We start from the raw sequence: 26,104 nt of genomic DNA on the forward strand, positions 1-26,104 counted from the left end.
AACATCAATAGTAGAAACTTTCTTCTCTGAAATTCTCTCAACCATAATATGGTGTAGTCATTCAAAATTGTTTGATTGAGTTCTTATTACAGATATTGTTTGCTTGAGTTATTATAGTACAAGACTGCATCCTTGAGCTCTAACTGATGTACCAGTTGGGAATATTCTGTAAACGTGGTTTCAAACCACCAAAATCCATTGGAACGTAATGTAGTAGTTCATATTTTTCTGCAATTAAATGAGTCCATTGTAAAGTGCCCACGTATAATGACTTTTCCATTCAATGATCCCATACGTTTGGATTATGATGTATTAGTATCAACATCGCATTATCCACTGATTTTGAAGCTTAAATGGTCACATGTATCAATAAGGGAACTATGAAGCTTGAACTTATGCAAAACTCTTCATGCAAAAAATTTGTGGATTTACTTTTCCCTCCACCATTTTTACTTACCCCACCATCCTCTAAAGTACCGCTCAATCTCCCTTAGGCTCACCGGAACTATTTCGTGAAGGTGAGGCGAAGCCTTCTCCTTTGATATACTGAAATTTAATTTTTCGAAGCTATTTAAGTATTTATTATGGAAATTAAATACCAGAAATGTTAGTTTAATCTTTTTAGTTGGATCCAAAATTTACTGTAATAAGCATGTAATTGGGTTTTGCATTTATTACCTTTAATACCTAATTGACTTGTAACCTAGTAACACTTGTTTTGACCGATACCTTTGCTCAATAATATTTACGCAATTAATTTCCTTCAATTTTCTCATCATGGTATTTCTGTTTTTCCACTATATATTTGGATAGTATTTTGATGGCTTAATTGTACTTTTGGTCCCCCAACTTTGACCTTCCTGTGAAAATTGTCCTCAAACTTTAAAATTAGCAAAAAAACGGCCTTGAAGCTTACACCCGGTTGCAAAATTGGTTTTCCGTCCAAAATCTAACTGAAAATTATATTTAGTTAAAAATGGCCTAATTTGAAGAGAAAAGCAGATAGGACCAGACTTGACGTGATTAATGTGACTTATATTATATGCATAATTCTCTTAATTCTTTTCAGTTCAAGCGAATTGCACGCTGCAGCTATATCACCATCCCATATGGCTAGAACTACCTAAGGTGGCAATTTGTTTTACCTGGTTTTAGTAATAAAAAGAATTGCATTATTGAAAGAAAAAAACCAACTTTTCCAACCATATATAGGATTCAAGTAAATTCTTATTTTTGGATCTCAGGATTCAGTTCAAATGTATGGGGTGAGAAAAATGAACCCCCAGTTTTTGCCTTGAAGCAACAGTAAACCAATCACTTTGCCACAAGTTTGTCTTTCACTGGAGAAAGAAATTATGCTAAAAGGAAACATCAACATTCAGATACAAAAAACAAAAACTTTTTTTCCGCCTTACTACAAGTTCCATAGTGCAAGGAAATAAACAGAAACCTTTGTATTTTTCACACATTAATAGATTGCCAATCAATTAACAACGTAACGTGATGAAATGAAAAAAAAAGGGACAGAGTTTAAGAACAAAAAATAAAGACATTAACTTAAAAATGTTAAACTAATCTCTAGCTCCATGTTTTTGCACATTTCTGAGCTGAGTTTCCTAAATTTATGCCTTTGGAAATTGCTCGATTTGATTCAAGCAAAATATGAATGAACTTTTCCAATACCTACTATATACTATAGTTTAAAATGATCACCACCTTCTCTTTTGTGAAACACATGTACCTTGATCAAATTAATGATAGCAACATGCTACCTTAGCTTACTCAAGGTATATAGTTCTTGAAAGTTCTTGAATCCCAAGTTCATAATTCTGCTCCTCCGCCAATTCAATCCTCGAAAAATGCATGTCTTCTTGATCAACCAACGACCCCATGTTGCAACTTTTGTAAAACATGCAGCTCACAATTGTGTCAATGATGATGGAAATTGAGTACAAATAAGCAATGAAAATTCCCTCTAATGCCATAAAAGGCCATGAATTGATTGAATTCCCAACATTGTGATAGGCTCTTACAACTCGGAATTGGAACAATGCTTCAATAGCAGCCAGGGCTAAATTCCCAGGCAGAGCCAAGAACAAAGCCTTTGATGTGTTTCCTCTTAGAAGAACACATGCTTTCAGAATTGCCATGTAGCCACCATGTCCCTCCATGCCAGATATGATAAGTGCCATGTTGCAAATCACAAGTGCAGTGGCAAGGATCACAGAAGAAACAACTGCAGTTGCAGCTGAGAGAAAAAGTGTGCAGCTTGGGGAAGAGTATCCTAGCCCTTCAGCAAAGGTCAATGATAGAAAAAAGAGGCAAAAAGAAGATGCATTAGCAGAGAGAATCAAGAAAGAGTTGTGAATATAGGTGTGGAGAATTGGCTTGTAATGGTGTATTAGGCAATTGAAGGAAGGTGGTAATAAATTTTGTCTGTGGTGATTCAGAGCCAGAATTGTAGATGCTTTTGCAATGAGGAAAAAGGTGAGGGTGAGTGGAAGGGTGAAGATTGAGGAAGTGATTGTTTGAGAAACCTTGCGGGTAAACAATTGTGATGAGGAGGGAAAGCCTGCAGCATCAAAGAGAATTCTAAGGTGATTGTATATTTGAGGTAGGAGAGAGGAAGAGGTAGGAACTAAAGCTTGTGACAGGAGTATTGATGCTGAGAAAGGAAAGGCTAGGAAAGCTGCTGTTGAGGTGAAATAATGGTAGTTTTGAAGAAAACAGTGGATTGATCTTCTGAGAGTCTTGCCTGAACCATCCATTGGAAGTGATCTTTTTTTTTCCTGCAGATAGAGAGTGATGAAGTTAGAGTCTGACATCTCAATTCTCAATGATGGGGACTCTATAGCACACAAGTGTATGAGGTGTTGGTGTTTCCTTTTCTACCCAGCATTTTCTTATGGGTTTGTTCTTGATTTTTGGAAGGTTAGGTTGGAGAGTTTTAAGGGGTTGGTGTTTAAATGGAATAGATAGGCCAACAAGAATAAACTAACTATTGCCAAGGTGGAGTAGCTTGGGATGTTAAACTTACTAAAGAATTATTTTTGACACATTGAAGCTTACCATATATTTGAATATTTGTTCATACTAATACAAATGAATGCACGTTATAGACTTATAAAAAGTAAATGAAACTTTTTTTACGAATTAAGATGAAAGTTCGGTGATGTTACACATAATCATCGGTATCTACTAACATGATATATTAGCAATCAGTGGTTTGGTGTGACAGGCTTTTGGTTTTTGTCTTGATTATGAAATGTTTCCTTGCTTAAAATGCACATCATGTCATGTAGGAGCTTATTATTGCTGGCTAGAATCCTTTAACTAATGACTATGGAATCATTCACTTTCGGCCCTATTTCCCGTGAAATTTAAGTGTCATTTTATAATTTTAGAAAAAATCAAAGCATGAGTGATGAGTGCAAAATCAAAAGAACAACAACACCTTGATAAAGAAGGAAAAACATAATTTAATCTGAGTCTTCATAATATAAAGCGTAGCTTGCAAGACAAAATAGCATATAGCACACAAAAAAGTATATGAAAATGGTTTTCCTTCTACTTCCATAAAATTTATTAGAAAAAGGAACCTTCAACATAATATGAAATCAACAAATCCTAACCATCAATTTTAAATCTGCAATTCTAAATCAAGTCACAATTGGTGGACATTATTTCTGTTTGAACACCCAATAATACCTGTAATTTGTGGTAGTTTCTAATTACGGTAAATTACAGAGTTTATTATTTTTAAATTCTGCAATTTGTCGCAATCGCTCATGACTTGGAAATTGCAAAACAGTGCTCACCCATCGTTTTCTATTTAAATCAAATGAAACTCATACACATCTTAAACAATATTAATGGATGTGGGCTCAGTGTAGAAGTTGAGTTCTAATATGTAATGGAGATATTAGTAGCCAATGACGGAGAAACAATTTGATATTCTTTATTTCTGGTGCAAGTATCATTCAGTTGGTGATGTATGAAAGTATAGGTTGACCTGGTTTATTAGTTAGGGAGTTTTCAATTGGGGGTGTGATCTTATCTAACTATCTTAATTTGAAATGATTTGGTTCTAGTATAATATAATGGGAATATTAGTCAAAATAGACAACGCCTTATCTTCCTTGTATGTTCTACTTGCTTCACTTGGTGAGATGTCCACACATTTGGTGGCATTCTAACTGAAATATAATCTTTTATTAAGTGATAAAATACAAAATAAAAAAGCATGGGAGAAGGTTGGGGGATTGGGACTTCTTTTTTCTAGTATAAAAAAGTGAAAATACATAGGCTTATTTACACTCTCGATCCTCCTAATTTTTTTTCGCTTAAACTAAATTCACCATTCTGTTAATTTTCCATCTAATAACTATGGTGTTTGATGACGAGACGATGATATGTAAAATTAATTTGCTTCGGTATAAAAAAAAGGTTATCTGTTTTCCAAAGGGATTAAACAAAGTGATCATAGGCTTTGACCAAAAACAAAAAATTATCTTACACATACAGAGAAGAAGCAAATCAGAGGGCTAAGGGGAAGCGAAAGTAAAGTTGAGGCTAACCTGTTGAATGTGACCGCACTAATCCTTCTCCCCCACGCTTTCCACGCGACTGAAACCGAACACACTCTCACACTCTTGTTGGAATTGTGATTGACGGAATCACAACTCGATCACTCAACTGTTTTTTCTCTTTCTTTGAACATGACTCTCATCTATTTATAGCGGTTTCTTGCTCACTAATCCTGAAATGATCTTGATTTACCATCGATTTGTTGCCTCCATTTGATTGTTTCCATCTTTAAATTAAATTAAATTTTACTAAAAGAAGACTAGATCCATCGACCAAATAATTTCATATCTCCAATTAATATTATTTCCTAGAGTACTACACTATTCTTTGAAATGTTTCTTGTTTTATTTTTTTAGAATCCTCATGATTAATTTCCAAATTTTCTTCCATGTGATTTCCTAATCTATCCCCGTCAAAAAAAATTCCTAATCTATCATTTTCTACAAACATCATTTTGTTTTCAAATCTTTTGTAATTGCTACCGAATTTCTCATATATTATTTCCTAACCTATTTATTATATTTACCTATTATTTAAATTATTCTGATTATTATTACTTGTAACATTTGAATTAGTTTTTACCATTTGAACCTTTATCATATTACGAGTTTTTAAAACATTATTACTATAGTTATGATTATTATTTGATAAAATAAGGTAGGACAAAATTAGTGTTCACAATTATCCATGTGGCCTCAAAATAAATTCAATTTCCCACACTATTGAACACCGTTAATTTTTGGATAAAAAATTAACAGAAAACTAAGTTTGTTGATTCATTTCAAAAAAAAATTGTTATTGGGGTATAAAATTAAGAAAAAGAATTAATTGAAGAGAACTAAAATCTCACAAACACTCTATTAGGAGGACGAAAAATGTAATTAAGAAATTTAAATTCAAGCAAACTAGCAAAGACTAATCTTAGTGAAAATGTCAATACTAAAATTTGTCTGAGTTTCAAACAAAATTTCGTGCTATTTATATATTCAATTCCATTGAATTCCGATCGAGATTTTGAGGATTTTTAATTTTCTGCAAACCTTACCGTGTCGATAACTAGAATAAAATAAGGGGGATATTAATTTTTTTTATGGAATAACTTTTTGACGTAAAAGTGGGGATCACCCAACATGTTAAATTATCTCTTCGAGCACACAAAAAAGTCGATAAACTTATCATGTGTCTGTCATTTAATCATACATTTTATTGGGTAGTACATCACCATATGTCCATATCTATCTTTTATTTTGAGCTTAATTGCACTTTTGGTCCCCCAACTTTGGTCTTCCTGCGAAAATTATCCCCAAACTTCAAAACTAGCAAAAAACACCCCTAACGTTTACACCCGGTTGCAAAATTGGTTTTCCGTCCAACTTCCGTCCAAAATCTAACAGATTGTTGACGTGGTATTATTTAATAATATTTTAATTTAAAAAGCATTAATAATTTAATTAAGAAATAGATTTTTTTAATTTTTAAGACTAGTGACGGAGATAATCGGTCACAATTTTTTATTTGCATGTGCATTCCCGTCCCTAAGCATCCACACCTTTTGTTTCTTCTTCTTTTCTTTACTTTTCTTCCCTAAATTTCATCTCCTTTCTTCTCCATCCTCTCTTCTTCTTCACCACCCCCAACCCCAACAACCACCACCACCAACAGACTCCATTACCAAGCCTTCCTTCACCATCTTCAATGTTCATCTTCTTCGTTTCATTTCCTGTTTGAGATCTGGGTCTGTGTTCTTTAATTTTCTGGGTTATGGGTTTTCGATGTGGGCTGGGGTTGAGGTTCTGGGTTATTATGGGTTTATGGTTCTGGAAGATGATAATAAAAAAATGGCAATACAAAAGTTCGATTAAGTTACTGGGTTCTTCGATTTCAGATCTGGGTTTTTTGGGGTTCAGATCTGGATTTTTGGGATTCAAAAATGGGTTTTTTTATTCATATCCCTGAAGTTCTGGGTTATTCTTTGATTCAGATTTTTGGGATTCCAATATAAGCTCTCGCAAACATGAAAGATCATGCCCCTGAAGTTTAACGAAGCAGGAATTATCATTAGAAATTTCAAATCATTACATGGCCCATTCATCTATTTCACTGTAATTTACGTGTTTTTGTACTCAAAGAATAGGCAACATAGAAACATATGAAGCATATCTGTCTATACACTCTACACTCATCAAAGAATAGGCCACATGTGAAACATATTTGGGTTTCTTAATTAGATTATGATTAATTTTGTTAATTTCCCTAACATTTTCATCACCTTCATCCTCAAAATTTGGTGGTGTTGGGTGAGGGGGTTGGCGGTGGTGGTGCTGCAGGGAGGGGGGTTTGATGAAGATTAACAATAATTGATGAAAATGGAAACGGGATGATTTTAATTTTAGTAGTTATAAATTTTCTGGGTTTGTATTGATGAAGATGGAGAAATTGAGGAATGAGGAGAGGAAAAGGAGTGGTGGTTATAGAGTGGGGGGCTAAAAATGCAACTGATTAAATGTTATTTAATTAAAAAATTATTTTTTTCAGTTAAAATTAATTTAGAAATGCCATGTCATCATTTTCAGTTAGATTTTGGACGGAAGTGGACGAAAAACCAATTTTGCAACCGGGTATAAACGTTAGGGACGTTTTTTTGCTAATTTTGAAGTTTGGAGACGATTTTCGCAGGAAGGCCAAAGTTGGGGGACCAAAAGTGCAATTAAACTTTTATTTTGTTAGAACATCACTATACCTATCTATACATACTGTAAAGTGGACTTGAAGTTTTTTCTTTTGAAACTGACTTGAAGTTAATAAGTATTATTAATTCTTTCAGAAAAAATAAGTATTATTAATTACTTTATTCTATTTTAATTTTTCAACAATTCAAATTAACACTTTTCATTTTTATAATTATTAGGTTATAAATACATTCGATGTTTAATAAATTCATAAATTAAATTTTTTGTTGAATCTCCAGCCATGTCGAAAAATTCAAAACATCATGCTGCTAATGGGACATTTTTCAATAGTATCCAAATCAAGTGACCCCGGGACACTAATGAAATGGTACATGGTTTTATAAACTGGAGCATCTCTTGCAGAAAATCATGTCCCTCATTGAGAATTTGCACCATACCATCCTTGCTATCAAACTCCAGGATGACTTCTCTGCCCCCTAAAGGCTTTATCTTGACCGTGTTTAAACCATGATTATCTAGGAAGGAACGGATGTACCCCATGCTACGAATCTGGTAGCCCCAACACTATTGGGCCACCAATCTCTGATACCAACCGGCCCAAGAGGACAACCACAGAGCCCACATGGATGAAGCACTACGTTTTCTCAACTAGGAAGAGGGATTGCATTTAGATATTTGTTGCATTCTAGAATATTCTGCAGCTTAAGATTCATACACGTGTAAGGCAGATATGAGCCATGGAAATATATCCTAAATAAGATGTACTGCAGAGTGGTTGAACCCAATGAGAAATATTTCAAGCTTATCCTTTCTTCTTTTATTTTCTGTCTGTTAGGGCTAGGAGTAGATTATAGAGGTAGCACAGTAGTAGCAAGCTACCAATTGGTGCTTTCATTTGTGTCCTCAATGCCTTCCGACTAGTCATCCTTGTCTCCTGAGATCCTCGCCGCCATTGACGGCAAACTCACATCCATCGCTTCCTCCCTACAGGCAGACATGGCTACCGCCATGGATGGTCTTTTCCACAGAGTTTCCAACTTGCATCTGCATAACCCCCCCCCCCCCCCCACCACCACCACCACCACCACCACCACCACCACCCCCACCTCCACCCTTCAACACCCCTCAACCAAACCACACACACCCTTTACACACCCCCCAACTCTCTTCAGCGTTCCTTTCTCCTCCCCTTCCACCGCCACCCCCTCCCCCACCTATAAACCAAAGATTTTTCCTACCACAACCTGGATTCTTTCCCCCTCCTCACGGCTACGGCTAACCACCCCTCACCAACCCACAAACTTTACACAAAAACCTCAAACTCCAGCTTAACCCATTTGATGGTTCCAACCCATTGGAATGGCTCTTCCATGCTGAGCAGTTTTTCCAACTGTACCAAACACCCGAGCTCAACGTCTGGAACTTATCTCCTTCTACCTTCAAGGTGATGCCTTAAGCTGGTACCGATGGATGCATAATAACTACCAACTATCCTCCTGGGAGTCTTTCACCCGAGCGCTTGCAGTCCGCTTCGGACCTTCCTCCTACGAGAACCATCAACAGGAGCTGTTCAAACTCCACCAGACCTCCACGGTGGCGGAATACCAGACTCGGTTTGAAAAGATCTCAAACCAGGTCGTCGGTCTTTCCCCGGAAGCAATGATGGATTGCTTTGTCTCCGGTCTGCAACCGGCGATCAAACAGGAGCTGGCCATCCTTAAACCCTACTCGGTATCGCAGGCCATAGGGTTAGCTAAACAGATTGAAGCCAAGCACACCACCCCTAAACTCTACAGTCACAAATTTCCTCGCCCAAACCTCTCTACCCCACCACACTTTTCCTCACCTCAACCCACCCACACCAACCACTCCACTACCAGTACCACACCCCGTCCCGTGGCCTCGACCTCCACCCCACTAGGTCGTCCCACACCCAGCTCCACCCTACCCATTAAGCGACTTTCCTCTGCACAAATGCAAGAACGCAGAGCCCTCGGCGTCTGCTATAACTGTGATGAGAAGTTCATTCTGGGGCACAAATGCCAGCCAAAACTATTTCTTCTCATGTTGGCTGATGATCTCCTCGACCCTCCCGCGCCCACAGATGCTACTCCTGCCGTCGAGGAGGACATCCAAGCTTCCCCAACAACACCTCAATCCCACGACATCATTCACTTCCAGCTCTCTGACCAAGCACTCCAAGGTAAACCTTCCCCAAAAACCCTCAAATTCCTTGGATCAGTTTTGGGTCACTCAATTGTTATTTTGATCGATACTGGAAGTTCGCATAATGTTATGCCTCCAAGGTTGGCCACTTTTCTCCATCTTCCAATGGAACACATCAACAGCTTTCCTGTGATGGTTGATAACGGTCAACACATTACTTGCAGTGGGATTTGCCCAAATACCGAGGTCTACATGGAGGGTCATCGCTTTAATATCCCCTTTTACCTGCTGGACATCCAGGGTGCAGATATTGTCCTCGGGGTTAAGTGGTTGTGCACATTGGGGAAAATCATTTCAGACTTCAGTATCCCATCCATGTCCTTCCAGGTCAATGGGTCCACCTGCACACTCACAGGGCAACCATTGCTTCCCCCCACCGCCACCTCCTATCACCAATTCCTCCGGCTCATGCACACAGATGCCATTGCAAAATTTCATGCAATTACCTTCCTCCATTCTCATACTCCCACCAACCCTCCTATATGCCTCACCCTAGACAACCTTACCACCCCACATGAGGATATGGATCCCAACCTCTGGTCCTTACTACACTTATTTGCATCAGTCTTTGAACCACCTCACGGCCTACCACCTCCACGACCGCACGACCACAAGATCACCCTCTTACCCAATGCCCCACCGGTCAACGTTCGCCCATACCGTTACCCACACTCACAAAAGGAGGCCATGGAAACTATCCTCACGGATATGCTCCAAGAAGGCATAGTAATCCCCAGCACAAGCCCCTACTCTTCTCTAGTCTTGCTTATCCGCAAGAAGGATGGTTCATGGTGTTTTTGTGTTGATTATAGGAGCCTCAACTCAATCACAATCAAGGACCGGTTCCCTATTCCTACAATCGACGAGCTTCTTGATGAGCAAGGTGGTGCTACTTATTTCTCCAAATTGGATTTGCGGTCGGGATTTCACCAAATCAGATTGGCCAAAGAAGATACACACAAAACCGCCTTTTGGACGGTGGATGGTCATTACGAGTTCTTAGTAATGTCGTTTGGCCTTACTAACGCTCCCTCCACCTTCCAAGCCGCCATGAATGATCTCCTACGTCCCTTCTTGAGACGGTTTGTCTTAGTCTTCTTTGACGACATCCTCATCTATAGCCCCACGTTTCAGTCTCACTTGGAACATCTCAAATCGGTATTGGATGTACTGCTTGCCCATAAATTCTACGCCAAACTGACCAAGTGCACCTTCGGTGTCACCTCCATCAGTTACTTGGGGCATGTTATCTCGGCAACCGGCGTTGCTCCTGACCCAGCCAAAGTCCAAGCAATACTCGATTGGCAAGCTCCCCGTTCACTCACTGACCTTCGCGGTTTTTTGGGGCTTACCGGGTTCTACCGCAGGTTCATTCAGAATTATGCCGCGCACGCCTCTAGCCTTACCGATTTACTCAAGCTCAGCGGGCACGGTAAACCAGAAAAAGTTACTTGGACCGAGGCCGCTGAAGCTTCCTTCTCTCAATTGAAGAAACTGATTACGTCCGCGCCATTGTTGGTTTTACCGGATTTTGCTGAAATCTTTGATATTGAAACCGATGCTTCTGGCCTTGCAATCAGAGCAGTTCTATCTCAGCATGGGCACCCTATCTTCTCCTTCAGTAAAAAATTGACATTGCAAATGCAAAATCAAACGACTTATGTGCGGCAGATGTACGCGGTAACGGAGGCCGTCAAAAAGTGGAGACAATATCTCATTGGGCACAAGTTCAGGATATACACGGATCAACAAAGTCTGAAGCACCTCATGTCTCAAACCTTTCAGACCCCTGAATAGGTCAAATGGGCTACAAAACTCATCAGTTTTGAATACAAAATCCACTACAAACCAGGAGCTGACAACCGCGTCGTCGACGCCCTTTCCAGGTTTCACCATCCTGACCCTCCCATCCTGGCGATAATCTCCTCTCCCGTGCCCTCTATACTGGACCAGCTTCGTTTGTTTTACACAACAGAAGCAGGACTTTACTTAGTCAAGGAGAAGGAACACTCCGCTGATTTTGAACTCAAACATGGGTTACTCTATTTCTCTACGAGCCTTTACATACCTGAGATAGAGGACCTTCGCCGCAGGATCATATCGGAATACCACTCCACTCCGGCAGCTGACCACTCCGGTCTCAAGCCAACCTTGGCTCGCATCCGGTCTTCATTCAACTGGCCCGAAATTCACTTCGACACCCAAGCATTCATCAAGTCTTGCCTAGAATGTCAGTACAACAAATATGTCCTGTAACGCCCCGAATTTCAGGGGTTACGGTAACAATCTGATAAAATAAATATGCAATGTTTTCCAAACGGATGTATAAACACGAGTATATTTTTTTTTCTTTTCAAATGTATTTCCAAAACATGTCATGCATACTCCCAACTACAAAACCTAACCAATAGAAACAACTCAACAAAAAAACCTATTATGCAATGACACCATGAATCCGACATACTCCCTACGATCTCCACATCGGGGAACCGCAGGAAAGCAATGCATCGGAACCTACCCGAAACCTCAAATATAAATTCCTAAAATCTTTATGCAAGCTTAAACCAATAACGGTAAGCTCTCTAACCCAAGGCTCTAGCCTTAAACCCGACTCTACTCGTCGAGTACTCCACTGTCCTTCAAGTCCTCATCGCTACTCACACAAAGGTTAAGCTCCTTCGAAGATTCTCCATCGCCTAATAGCGTTAAGCGCCCAAACAACAAATAACAAACAGAAAAGGGTTAACTCCATGCAATTACCACGTATAAAAGAGAAAAACATGCTATCAAAGTTTAAGTGCGTAACATGGCACATAAGCTAGCAACTTAATACAAGATAGATAACACCATATATCTACCAACATGAAATGAAATCATATATCAGCATATCAGCAAAATCAACGATATGGTTTTAACTCAGATATCAACAACTTAACAACATATATTTATTCAGATATCCACAACTTAACACCCTAGGTTTAAATCAGATAACAATAAAATCAACAATATAACATCAAATCAGATATCCACAACCTCAACAATATAATATCAATTCAGATATCGACAACCTCAACAATATAACATCAAATCAGATATCAACAACCTCAACAATACAACATCAAATCAGATATCAACAACCTCAACAATATCAATCAAACAATAACGTCTCGCAAGACGGGACAATCACGTGGGACAAACCCACCTCATCCCCACTTTAGCGTCTCAAAAGACGGGACAATCCCGTGGGTCAAACCCACCTCATCGCCACTTATTGCGCCACACAAGGCAGGACAACCGGGTGAACACAATCACCTGACCGCCGCATATACGTCACACAAGACGGGACAACCAGGTGAACACAATCACCTGACCGCCACTTATACGCCTCACAAGGCGGGACAATGATAGGACCACACGTCCTCATCGCCACTTAGCGTCTCAGAGGACGGGACAATCATAGGACCACACCTCCTGATTGCCACTTAGCGTCACAATGGACGGGACAATGATAGGACCACACCTCCTCATTGCCACTTGGGTAATTCAAACCACATGTTATTCATATTTCCAACAAGCATAAATCAATTCAATTATGCATACTAGCTCAGAAAAATATGAGCACATAGAACGTATATGGGTTTTGTTAGGATTCTAAATGTCTAGGGGTTAGTTTATTTTAGGATTTTATATTTTATTTTAGGAGTTGATCTTTTATTTTGGTTGGGTTATTGTTTATATTAAAGGCATCATTCAATGGATTGAAAAAAAATGTTGATTTCGCTAAACGAAATGTGAACTCAAAGAGATCCTTAGATGTTGGATTATAGATAAATTCTTTTGGTCTATGTTAATTCAAGAACTGCTATGTGGAGGTATATTCTTATATATATTAATTATGTTTCAGTATTTTTTGGAGCTGATGAAAGTGCCTCGAGTGGAATCAAAATTAAGAGTTTTTGCTTTCAAGATTCAGTACGGTTGTCAGGTTTGGCAGTTTGTAATATTTTTCTGAACTTGTTGTGGATTTGATTTCTTGCTTAACATATCGTTATCCCACTTTATGCAGATTACAGAGTTTAAGAGGAGTTTAAACACGGTGAACTCTGCCTGTGAAGAGGTATTTTGCTTATGAATCTAATAAAGATTATGTTGCTTGTATTTATTTTACCTGCATCCTCTCTGGCTATAGGTCCGCAATTCGCTAAAACTGAAGGAGATTATGAAGAAAATTCTTTATTTGGGTAATACATTAAATCAAGGAACAGCAAGGGGTATGTCTTTTCCGTGACAGCAGTGTCTTCATCTTAATTCATTTCTGGTTATAAATTACATATACTGTGCTAGTTCTCTCTAATTTTTTTGATAACAAGTTCTCTCTAATTTTATTATTTAGATCATTATTGGCCCTTCATCTGTGTTAGCAACAAAAGTTGTGTTTTCTAGATCTGATATAATGTAAAATGTCCTGCTAATGGGAAAATAACATGAAAGTTTCGTCTTTGTGCAGGATCTGCTGTTGGATTCAAGTTGGAAAGTCTTTTAAAGCTCACTGATACTCGTGCTTCTAACAGTAGAATGACACTGATGCATTATCTTTGCAAGGTACATGTCTCAGTTACAATAAATTTAGATATTATTTGGTGGATTAACTTTCTCCTTTATTTCATTTGAACTCCAGGTCCTAGCCGAAAAGTCTCCTGGACTCCTTGATTTTCACCTGGGCCTTGTTAGCTTGGAAACAGCCACTAAGGTAACAATTTTATTTTATTGCTTTATATACAAAAGAATAAAGGTCAGTTGCACCCTGTTGTCCTGATTTATTGGTCCAATTTCACTTTTCCCCTTTATTTGTAAAAGACATTCTGCCCTGTTTTAAATTTTTAATGACATTTGGCAATGGTCCAGCCTGTCTTTCAAAGTTTCAATCATCATAAAAGCACACAAACTCTTTGCAATAGTTATAACTACCATTAAATCAAGCAGGAGGTGGGGGTGGGGATGCAATTGGACTATTAAATTAAGGTTGGAAGTTGGAACTGCAATTGACCAATGGAAAAGTCTAACATGAAGCTAACCTCCTTTAACTCTGGACTTTTGACAAATATCCACTTTAATTTTAATTTTAATTTTGGCTATTAATCCTTGTCAACTGTGTACAAAATAGCCGAAACCCCAGAAAACAGAGACACACGTCTCAATCAGTTCACACGGCCGAAGCCTCCAGAAAATATTTTCCCAGTTCAGTACAACAGTCATAATCAAATGTCAATCAAATTTAAACATCTTCATCTCAAACACATGCAGTGCGATAAAAGCATGCAAGACTCAAAGACGCGCTAAAACCGAGTTACCCTTACCTTAGCCAATATCTCCATCCAAGCTCAACATCCCAGTCCAATCCAAAATAAAGCTCCCAAACCCAGCAAGTTCCCCGGCGTCCTCTTCAGTTGTGAAACCTCACCGCTTGCTCCAAAGCCTCTTTCCTCAGCTCAACTTGTTCCAAACCTTAAGCAAAGTACCATTGCTTAGTCGCTAAGAAACAATAAAACTAATAACACAAACAAAACCCAAAAAGAAGCTTTAGAGTTCGACATTTGGGCACGAATGGACAATAAGAAGTGTTTTTGCTAAAATGCACATAACTCGAGCTACAGAACTTGGAATGACACGAAACCAACGCCAAAATTTTGACAATTGAAAGAGCTACGCAATGGCTTAGGTCATACAGACCCAGAAATTATTTTTGGACACGGTACCCTAACAAACAGGTTTCGGCCACTTTAGAAAATAGGGTTTCCGAACTTTTTCTTCGATCTAAATCAATTCCTAGGTATTCTTAGGCGATATCTAGGCCAGAGAAACTCTCAGAAAAATTATCGGATCGAAAACTAGAACAGGGGTATTTTGGTCAAGATTTTTAGCTCGGAATTTTGAAAAATAAATTGGATGAGGTCGATACCCACGACGTTTATGACAACTAATCCTACCGACTCTAAGCTCAGTCGAGAGTTTTTGATTCAAAAAGAGGAACCTCAGCATAAAATGGGTATTTTGAGCAGAATTGAAGTTCTGCGGCGATTCGACGAGAATCGGCGAAATGTAATCCGCTAAACATGCTCTTGGGCATGCAGGGAATAAGTTTAGACAGAGAAATCAAGTTATTTGGACAGTTTTACAAAAAGCTCAAAACTTTGAGCACAGAAAGACATAGAGAAAAGTGACAGAATTTACGATCAGAGGTAAGGAAAAGCATCAGTACCTCGAGGCCTACGTATAGCAATTCTCAGTGCGACGATCAGGCAAGAAACGACGAAAATCTTCTTCTCCCTCTCCTCCCTTGAGCTCGCGGCCACCATGGGTGAATGGTGAGGATTTTTGAGTTTTTCTCCTATTTATAGGAGATGGAAAACGCGGGAAAATGAAAATTTTGCGATTCCGATTTTTCCTGTGCATTCCTCGGTGAATTATAAGATAGAATCCGGCGAAAAAATTCCAGAACTCGAAACAGGTTTCCTGGAATTTAAGCAAACGACTCGCTAACGGTGTTAATCGATTTAACCCGAAAAGTTACTTTTTGCAGTCGATGTCGGAAGAGAAAACTTCCTTCTGAAGAAAGATTGGAAACATCGAAAGAAATGGGTGCGCGCGTGTGGAATCTTTATTTGAAGCTCCGAATAGAAAAAATCTTCATCGACAGTTTACGTTAAGGTTCTTGAGCTATCAGGGATTCAGTTTCGGCAAACTTCCGAGAATCGAAAACGATCATTCGTACATTCCAGGGTTTCGTGTCGAAACACTTGTCGTGGAAAGGAATAAGAGAAATTCTTATATTCCTCTGAATATTTTTGAATATCGTTTCTACAGTGCTTTGAAAGCAAATTAGCCCTTTACTAACGTTTTCGCCCTAAGGCGGAAGTGAATGAAACTCGTGTTATACACTATAGCGACTATAGAACTATTCTTAACCATTTCCTGAACTTTCTTCTTCATAACGCTAATCAAAACATTAAACACAAGTCAAGTTCCCCTCGCGCTTACACAAAATCCTATGCGTGAGTTGGAAATTAATTATTTATTTAATTCTAAAATCCTGGGTCTTACATGTCCGCTCCAAAAAAAGCGGCCTACTCCAACCGTTGCAAGCTCCAACTCAAGTCTGGGAAGACCTTTCAATGGATTTTATCACCGGCCTCCCTCCTTCACAAGGCCATTCGGTGATATGGGTGATTGTTGACCGCCTCACTAAATTTACCCATTTTGTCGCACTTCCAGCACACTTCACCGCTACATCCCTGGCAAATCGCTTCTCCATCGAGGTGTGTCGTCTTCATGGCATTCCCAAATCCATTGTATCGGACCGCGATAAAGTTTTCCTCAGCCACTTTTGGCGCGACCTCTTTCGAGTTTATGGCACAAAGCTCCGCTTTAGCACGGCGTATCACCCCGAAACTGACGGACAAACCGAAGTGGTTAACCGTAGTCTCGAGACTTACCTACGATGTTTCTCCGGCGAGCAGCCCCGCTCATGGTTCCGCTATCTACACCTTGCGGAATTGTGGTACAACACCAGCTACCACTCCGCCTCGGGTACGACCCCATTCCAAGCACTTTATGGTCGCACACCCCCCTCGATGCTGGCTTATGTCCCCGGTAGCACAACCATTGAATCGCTGGATGCCTCCCTGCAACAACGAACGGCGATCATGAACTCTCTCAATGCCAACCTCAGTCGAGCCCAACAACGCATGAAGCATCGGAAACAAGCACCGCAAGGATGTTCACTTCGAGCTGGACTCCTAGGTCCTGTTGCGTTTGCAACCTTACAGACAGCAGAGTTTGGCCAAGCGCACAAGTAACAAATTAGCCAAACGCTTCTACGGACCCTTCAAGGTGCTCCGCCGCGTGGGAACCGTCGCTTATGCACTTGAGTTGCCTTCTTCCAGTCGTCTGCATAACGTGTTTCATGTTTCCCTGCTGAAACGATTTCACGGTGATCCGGCAACTCACTTCGTTCCTCTACCGGCGCTGGCTCGCGATTTACTGGTTGACATCCCAGCAGCTATGGTAGCCCCGACGGAGCCGCCCTTGCCACCTTCACCAATTTCCCTATTCACTACCAATGGTGCAACACCTGATTGGGATGAGTCCCCAATTCCAACAGACCCAACCTCAGTTGTTGGGTCCAGGTGGGCCAGCATCCTGCCTGCAGGTAGCATTCGAAACGGGGCGCTGTCTGCTACGCTATAAGAAATAACGTTGCGCCCTCACTAACACCAATTGGTTTTGGCGTAGTGGTAAGCGCGTGATCCTACAAGTGGTATCAGAGCCAGGTCCCGTGTTCGAATCCCACGGAAGGCATGCTGTGCAGCTAGTTTGGCTGGCAGGTGCTGGGGGGGGGATTGTTGGGTCCAGGTGGGCCAGCATCCTGCCTGCAGGTAGCATTCGAAACGGGGCGCTGTCTGCTACGCTATAAGAAATAACGTTGCGCCCTCACTAACACCAATTGGTTTTGGCGTAGTGGTAAGCGCGTGATCCTACATCAGTTTTTCAGGACCCTTCTTTATTGGAACCCGTGGTCACTGAACACTCCACCCAAGGCTCACCAGAAATTCACGTGATCCCTGATAACCCCCCTCCCCCCCACCTAATGCATCGACACCTCAGCAGGTCTCTGCACACACGTCCACTCCAGACACGTCAGCATCAACTACCCTCTTAACCCACAGCCTTGAGGACAAGTCTGATCTTGAGGACCCGGACCATGGTAGCCCAACAATATTGGGCCACCAATCTCTGATACCAACCGGCCCAAGAGGACAACCACATAGCCCACATGGATGAAGCACTACGTTTGTCCAACTAGGAAGAGGGATTGCATTTAGATATTTGTTGCATTCTAGAATATTCTTCAGCTTAAGATTCATACACGTGTAAGGCAGATATGAGCCATGGAAATATATCCTAAATAAGATGTATTGCAGAGTGGTTGAATTTAATGAGAAATATTTCAAGTTTATCCTTTCTTCTTTTATTTTCTGTCTGTTAGGGCTAGGAGTAGATTATAGAGGTAGCACAGTAGTAGCAAGCTACCAGAATCTCCCATAAGGAAGCCTCCCCTAGATTGTTAAACTTCCCAAGGGCTTCGGAATTTGAGTTGAAAGCTACATTATGATTCGTACTAGGCTCTGTTTGTTGTTTTCATCTCCATTCTCTTCTCGGTTCCTTCTTCTGCTTCCACACCCAACACGTCCTTGGCCTTGCTATCGAACTCCCAACCATCTGCTCCAGCCTTCTCTCACAATTTGATTGAGAAAAGTGCGCCCTGTGAACATGTGTTGTCGCCCCATTGAGCCATGCACCGTGCAGGCTATGGCTTTCCCTGCATCTTCCTTGTACGCATAATGGGAAAAATCTTAATTGAAATATATATCCTCCCAGACTTCTTTTGTTTTTTTTTAGAAAACTCATTTCACCCTCCCCAAATCTTCAAACAGCCTCCGCAACCGACCATACGTGGTATGAACATCTATGTCATCAACAAACAACGTTGTTTGTACACGTTCTAGTATAGTGTCTCTCCACCGGCCCTCCACCACAAATATCCTATCTCTCTCCTCATTCGTCATTCAAAATTGTAAATATAATGGTTCACTTGACAGATGCATCCATACAAACACTAAAACACTTAATCCCATCAGAACTTGTCAATCGGAAATATAAATGTTATATGTGAGGTGGATCATGCAAGATGGTCTCTTCCCTTGAAGATCCTGAGAGCCTCAGATTTATTGTGATTCTCAATGAGTCAATGTTATATGCATAATCTTGGGACTCATTTCATAGGCGTTCCCGAGCTTGACTTAGAGACTCTTATTTTAAGAAACACTGTGATTGTGCTTTAGTTTTCTATTCTTTATTTTTCAAAGAATAATAATAAAATCTCTATTAAAATCCAAGTATTTTCAAAATTCTGTATATTTAATTGCCAAACAGATTATTTTGTTTTGAATCACTTTAAATACTCGCTTAAAATACATTACCTCAATCAAATACTCCATCCAAACACAGAGTAAGTACCATGTGATTTAGAATTCAGTTTGAATTCTCATTTCAAATAATCACCCATTGATTTGCCCAAAAATGACAACTAATTCGTGATTAGTTGGGTTGTGTGTTGGACTTCTGCTTTGAAATTGGTAAAATGGAGATCATGTGTTGGCCCAATATTTTGGCCCAAAAAACATTCGGCCCAAAGCACACAAGGTAGTCGAAAATGGACTGAAAGAGAAAGGTGAAATGCGCCAAGTTAAAGAAGAGGTCGAATTCGACAAAGGGACAGTGGTGACTGTTGCTACAAACACGGGCATATTTAACACGTGCAGCATTGACCGAGTCAGGTTTTCACCACGATGGCTGAATACGTGGCTAATAGGCGGTTGGAACGGTTGAAGAACACGATCTCCACCACGACGCAGGGAACTTCCGGGGCAAGTAGCAGATCGTGGGGAATCAGACCCACTAACCTATCCAGTGAAGGAGAAAAACCGCTAAGAACACGCGGGACATGGAGCTCTATAAATAGGAGAATTCAAGTCAAAAAAGGGGTTCCCAACTCAACTCTGAAAAATTCACTAAAAAGCTCTAATGTCCGCATCAATGAGACTCAAGGAGCAAGACGTGATGATGGAGGAGTACGTTGCAGAACCAAATGTTTATCTTTCCTGCATTTAAGCTCGTCGCGTTACTTGTTAATTTTGCTAGTCCTGTCATTTAATTTCGTGTCGAAATTTACGTTTCTTGCAGTTCCCTTTTTACTTTGTTACACTTTGATCTTCATGTAATTGATCCGCGTTTAATGAAATCCAATTTCTTTTGAATCAGTTATTGTTGTCGAAAATATCAACTCACACACAACACTTTGGCAAGACGTTTTCCCAAAAGGACCCTAATTCTAAATTTCCTTTAGTCGAACTAAGAGGATATTTGTTTACCAAAAACCACCGTAAACAAATTGGCACACCCAGTGGGACCGTTTTTGTGAAAACTAAGTTTTACATAAGCGTTTTGCGTGTTTAGTTTATTGCATGCTATCTGGTACTTGTCTTGCTTGTGATTTACGTTTTATATGCACCTGAGAAGTGGTAAGACTGTAAGTATGACAAGCAATCGAGGAAGAACCTCCCCCCAAGGGTCTAACGTGGGCAATCAGAGCAGTCTCGGGGGAAGTAGCGTTAACAATAATGAAGAAGTATCTACTGGGATGGGGCCTGACACCACTATGCCAACCCAGAATGTGGTGATTTCTGCAGTTGCAGAAATGCCTGTGTCTACATCAGTGCAGGCACAAATTGTCCCGACGGTGACAAGGGGAGTGGTAAACGTGCCACCAACCTCATTTATGCAGAATGTTTCTTTGCCCGTGAGAGACATGCCTTTTGGTATGCCTGCATCTATGATGCAAGGCGTACAAGGTACCTATTCGACATTCTCCGAGAATGTTCCCCCATTTAGTATACCCCCCTTTGGGGCAAATGGGACAATGCTGAACTTAGGAAGTCGAGTTAGTCCTCCTGGCCCTACCCCTGGGCCCAGTTCACAAATTTAATTGTCCACAGGTATGAACTCTGGTTCACTTCCAGCCATTAGGCAGCAAGTGGATGATAGCAACCATGAGAAGGTTAACATGCTATCTCGACAGATAGGTGAAATAATTAACCCCGTGCTCCAAAATAATAATGCCAATAATCAGCATTTAGCACATCAGATGGATCGTTTGGCTACAGCCCTGGGGGCACCAGTCGAAATCCAACCGGCACCAGGGATTAATCAAATCCCATTGCCTAATAATGTCCCAGCTCCTGTGCGCTATCAAGCGCCACAACACCAAGATTTGGGGGCGAACCTTTTGTTTGGGGGAAATGAGGGAGTGCAACCACCATTGCAAAATGTGTATATGGTGAACAGGGATGAGCACGCTGATGGTGTGCTAGAAAGAATGCGACAACTGAACGCTGGGGGGCAACAAAATGTTGCTGCGGTAGTGGAACAATTGTTGAACCAACATGGCTTCAACGTAGGTTTCGCAAATAGACCCCATTTTGTATCGGCCTTTACAGAAGAAGTTCTCGAATCTGAACTTCCTCGAGGCTGGAAGGTCTCCAAGTTCACCAAGTTCTCTGGGGACTCAGGAGAGTCTACTGTAGAGCACATAGCCAGGTACCATATCGAAGCAGGGGACTTAGCCATCAATGAAAATTTGAAAATGAAGTACTTCCCAAGTTCTTTAACTAAGAATGTGTTTACCTGGTTCACCACCCTCGCCCCAAGGTCAGTCCATACATGGGCCCAATTGGAGAGAATTTTCCATGAACAATTCTTTAGGGGAGAGTGCAAGGTGAGTTTGAAGGATTTGGCTAGTGTCAAAAGGAAGACAGCAGAGTCCATTGATGACTATCTAAACAGGTTTAGGATGCTTAAATCTCGATGTTTCACTCATGTCCCTGAACATGAGCTAGTTGTCTTAGCCGCTGGGGGTCTAGAGTATTCTATTAGAAAGAAAATTGATACTCAGTATATTCGAGATATGTCCCTACTCGCAGACAGAGTGAGGCACATCGAATTACTAAAGGCTGAAAAGTCTGAAGAAAAGGCCAAGACCACTAAGTGGCCAAAGAAGGAAAAAGTAGCGTACATAGACGCTGATCCAATGTGTCCAAATCCGTGTGTTTATCGAGAAGTCCCTGCAAACGTTGACATAAATGATGTCAATCTGGCTGAGCTCCAGCCAGGCGATCCTTACGTTTGTAAAGCATTGAAACCATATGAAAACAAACTTGGGGAAGAAAGCCCCAAGGATACCACTCCTGCTGTGAAAACTTATACTTTTGATGTGACCAAATGTGATGCAATTTATGATATACTTGTGTCTGATGGTTTGCTTGTGGTCCCTAAAGACCAATAGCTTCCTTCTCCTGAACAAAGGAAAGGGAAGAAATATTGTAAGTATCACAACTTTTTTGGTCATTGGACCTCACAGTGTGTTCGTTTCAGGGATCTTGTGCAGGGGGCATTGGATTCAGCGAGACTCAAGTATGATGAGAGAGCTAAAGGCCAAATGAAGATTGATTCTGATCTGTTGCAGGTGGCTGAGACCAACTATGTGGAACCTTTCCATATTTGCATGGTCGACATTTCTGAAAAGCTAGATCTGGGTCTGACACTCGGGGAGGCAAAGGAGAGAAACACTGCAGTCGAGGAACCATAGATCGAGAAAGAGATGAGCTTGGATGAAGTTTACCCCAAGGCTGGAGAAACTCTTGTTGAATTTCTATCCCGGAGAAAAGATGGTGAGAAAGAAGTCATGCTGTGCCCTCGATGCAGCGCAGTCTTCGACAAGTCTGCAGCCAAAGCCTACCAAGATTCTGAAATGAAAAAACACTATCAAAAGAAAGCGCCTGTGTCTAGAAGGCTAAAGTATCCCCACGAGGAGTGGGTTGAAAGAGACCAGGAACTCGATGACCATAAGACGTCCTTGATGCTGGATTACCAAAACATCAATGGTTCAGGCCAGCACCTCCAAAGCCAAAACAACACCAAAAGTGGCAGAAAATCGACTTAGGTCAGGGATCTTCTTACATCAACAATTCTCGCGTGTCGCGAAGCTACTCCTATGGCTCCGGGAACTACTATGCTCCTGAGCAAATGACCAGAACTCAGTTTAGACGTTTCCTGAGGAAAAGGAAAGCTGAGAGGGATAGAGGTGGCAAGTTTCGTTCACTATGGGACATAAAGCCAAAAAACAATCCTAGCAATGAACCTAGCGTGGCGTCGATTATCAATCAGCTTGACCACGCCATCAAACAGGGAACAACCGTGCCACCAAACCCAACCAAGGAAAAGGGGAAAGACGCTGCTGAAGATGAGGATGAAGACATGCTCGAAGATTTCGATGACAGTGATGGAGAAGACCTCAACATCATTTGCATAGTGTCTATCTTACCTGCAGAGTTCGATAGAATCTCAGAGGTTACTGAAAGCGAGGAAGACTACTATGTCGAGGAAGAGCCAGATGATAACCCTTTGTGTTATTATGTGATGCAAAAAGGGTCTGTCGAGGATGAGAGAGCTATTTTCCAGAGGCCAATCGAACAGATGAAGAGCCATTTGAAGCCACTATTTGTTTGGGCTAAAGTCGAGGAGAAAGGAGTTAACAAAGTCCTTGTCGACGGAGGGGCTGCAATCAATCTGATGCCTAGGTTTATGCTCAAGAAGTTGGGCAAAACTGAAGCAGATCTAATCCCCCATGATATGGTACTTTCTGATTATGAAGGAAAGACGGGTTCTTCCCTAGGGGCAATCATGCTGAATATAACCGTAGGAACGGTGGCCCGCTCCACATTGTTCATTGTGGTCCCTTCAAAGGCCAATTACAATTTGCTGCTGGGGAGAGAATTGATTCATGGCGTGGGGGCAGTGCCCTCAACTTTGCACCAACGTATATCCATTTGGAAATCAGATGGGGTCGTCGAAAATGTACAAGCAGATCAAAGCTACTATTTAGTAGAGACAGGCTACGTTGGCAAGAAGAACTTCGAGAAGAGCTTAGCCACAATTGCTCATTTGGACACAGTGGCCAATCAATATTTCAGTCCATACTCAGAGTACTCAGTGACATTGGATCCCATTCGGGGGCTAAACCTCAATGAAGCTTGCAAACCTGATGCCATGAGTGGATGGCACAGTGATGAAGAAAAAGATGTCACTACTGAGTGGCAAAACAATGGTAAAGATGATTAATTCGAGCATAGCTTGAATTTCGGCATACGCAGCCGAAAATAGAGTAAGGACGGCTTTAGAGGCCGCGATAATGGCCAAAGAAATGGCTATTGATGAAGCTGATGTCTCAATTCTGCCTGTCGAGATGATACTTCAGCAGGAGGCAACAACAAATAAGGATAACACGCGCTTGGAAGAAGACGAGCAGGGCGTCGAAGAATTCGAAGATCTCCGCAATTTGAGGCTAGATTGCATCTATGATGATAGTCCATTGGGTTTCGAGAAACCAGTGATCGACGTTTCCAAGAAAATGGAAGCACAGGACCCTTTGGAAGAAGTGGACTTGGGTGATGGCTCAGAGAAGAAACCAACATACATCAGCGCTCTCATTGACCCGGAGTTAAAGGATAGGATGGTGAAATTACTCAAAGAATTCAAAGACTGTTTCGCTTGGGATTACGATGAAATGCCAGGACTTAGTCGCGAACTGGTGGAATTGCAGTTACCCATCAAGGAGGATAAGAAACCAGTCAAGCAATTACCCAGGAGGTTCCATCCAGATGTGTTGGTAAAAATCAAGGAAGAAATCGAAAGGCTCCTTAAGTGCAAATTTATCAGAACAACTCGATATGTGGATTGGTTAGCCAACGTGGTCCCGGTGATCAAGAAGAATGGAAAGATGAGAGTTTGCATTGACTTTCGAGATCTTAACGCTGCCACTCCAAAGGATGAGTATCACATGCCCATTGCCGAGATGATGGTGGATTCAGCTGCTGGTCACGAATACTTAAGCTTGTTGGATGGTTATTCAGGCTACAACCAAATCTTCATAGCGGAAGAGGACGTGTCGAAGACAGCTTTTCGATGTCCTGGTGCCTTGGGGACATATGAGTGGGTGGTCATGCCATTTGGGTTGAAAAACGCTGGCGCGACCTACCAAAGGGTAATGAATACCATTTTTCATGATTTTATTGAAACTTTTATGCAGGTTTACATCGATGATATTGTGGTGAAATCCCCATCAAGGGATGACCATTTATTGCATCTGAGGAAATCCTTTGAGAGGATGAGAAAATATGGCTTGAAAATGAACCCCCTTAAATGTGCCTTTGGTGTTATTGCAGGTGATTTTTTGGGTTTTGTGGTGCATAAAAAGGGCATTGAGATCAACAAAAATAAAGCTAAAGCCATTCTCGATACGAGTCCACCAACCAGCAAAAAGCAACTGCAATCGTTACTGGGGAAGATTAACTTCCTGAGGAGATTCATTACCAACCTCAGCGAGAAGACCAAGTCATTTTCCTCGCTTCTTCGACTGAAGAAGGAAGATGTGTTCCGCTGGGAAGCAGAGCACCAAAAGGCATTTGATGAACTCAAAGAGTACCTGTCCAACCCACCTGTGATGGTATCGCCCGTAAGAGGGAGGCCAATGAAGCTGTATATCTCTGCCACAGATGAAACCATTGGAAGCATGCTGGCTCAAGAAGATGAAGATGGCAACGAAAGGGCCATATTTTACATAAGTAGGGTGTTGAATGGCGCAGAAACTCGATACACCATGATCGAGAAATTGTGCTTATGCTTGTACTTCTCTTGTGTAAAGCTGAAATATTATGTAAAGCCAATCGATGTAATGGTTTTTTCTCATTATAATATAATAAAGCACATGTTATCCAAACCTATCTTGCACAGTCGAATTGGTAAATGGGCTTTGGCCCTAACCGAATATTCACTAACTTATGCCCCATTAAAAGCAATTAAGGGGCAAGCAGTGGCTGATTTCTTGGCGGATCATACTCTGCCTAAAGAAATCATAACTTGCGTAG

General features: G+C 40.9%; 2 protein-coding genes across 2 annotated transcripts; one reads left to right on the forward strand and one right to left on the reverse strand.

Moving 5' to 3' along the window:
- Positions 1–1,439: 1,439 nt before the first annotated feature.
- Positions 1,440–2,982, reverse strand: LOC130734639 (uncharacterized). The gene has a single exon (XM_057587148.1). It carries the CDS (start codon positions 2,823–2,825, stop codon positions 1,779–1,781), a length of 1,047 nt encoding a protein of 348 aa, XP_057443131.1. The 5' UTR covers positions 2,826–2,982; the 3' UTR covers positions 1,440–1,778.
- Positions 2,983–12,996: 10,014 nt separating this feature from the next.
- LOC130735328 (formin-like protein 19) lies at positions 12,997–25,820 on the forward strand. Its single transcript, XM_057587379.1, has 8 exons — positions 12,997–13,041; positions 13,247–13,318; positions 13,408–13,488; positions 13,570–13,620; positions 13,693–13,774; positions 14,011–14,105; positions 14,182–14,253; positions 25,403–25,820. Exons 1-8 carry the CDS (start codon positions 12,997–12,999, stop codon positions 25,535–25,537), a joined length of 633 nt encoding a protein of 210 aa, XP_057443362.1. The 3' UTR covers positions 25,538–25,820.
- Positions 25,821–26,104: the final 284 nt, after the last annotated feature.

This window comes from Lotus japonicus, chromosome 1, assembly GCF_012489685.1.
Source record: "Lotus japonicus ecotype B-129 chromosome 1, LjGifu_v1.2".
NCBI classification, from domain to species: domain Eukaryota; kingdom Viridiplantae; phylum Streptophyta; class Magnoliopsida; order Fabales; family Fabaceae; genus Lotus; species Lotus japonicus.

Bases quoted from the DNA above. Each gene is read 5' to 3' on its own strand.
- LOC130734639 (XM_057587148.1), bottom strand. From the start codon at position 2,825: ATGTCAGACTCTAACTTCATCACTCTCTATCTGCAGGAAAAAAAAAGA.
- LOC130735328 (XM_057587379.1), top strand. From the start codon at position 12,997: ATGGACGGGACAATGATAGGACCACACCTCCTCATTGCCACTTGG. The intron at 13,042-13,246 runs GTAATTCAAACC...TTTATATTAAAG, and splicing joins ACCTCCTCATTGCCACTTGG to GCATCATTCAATGGATTGAA. The intron at 13,319-13,407 runs GTTGGATTATAG...ATTATGTTTCAG, and splicing joins ACTCAAAGAGATCCTTAGAT to TATTTTTTGGAGCTGATGAA.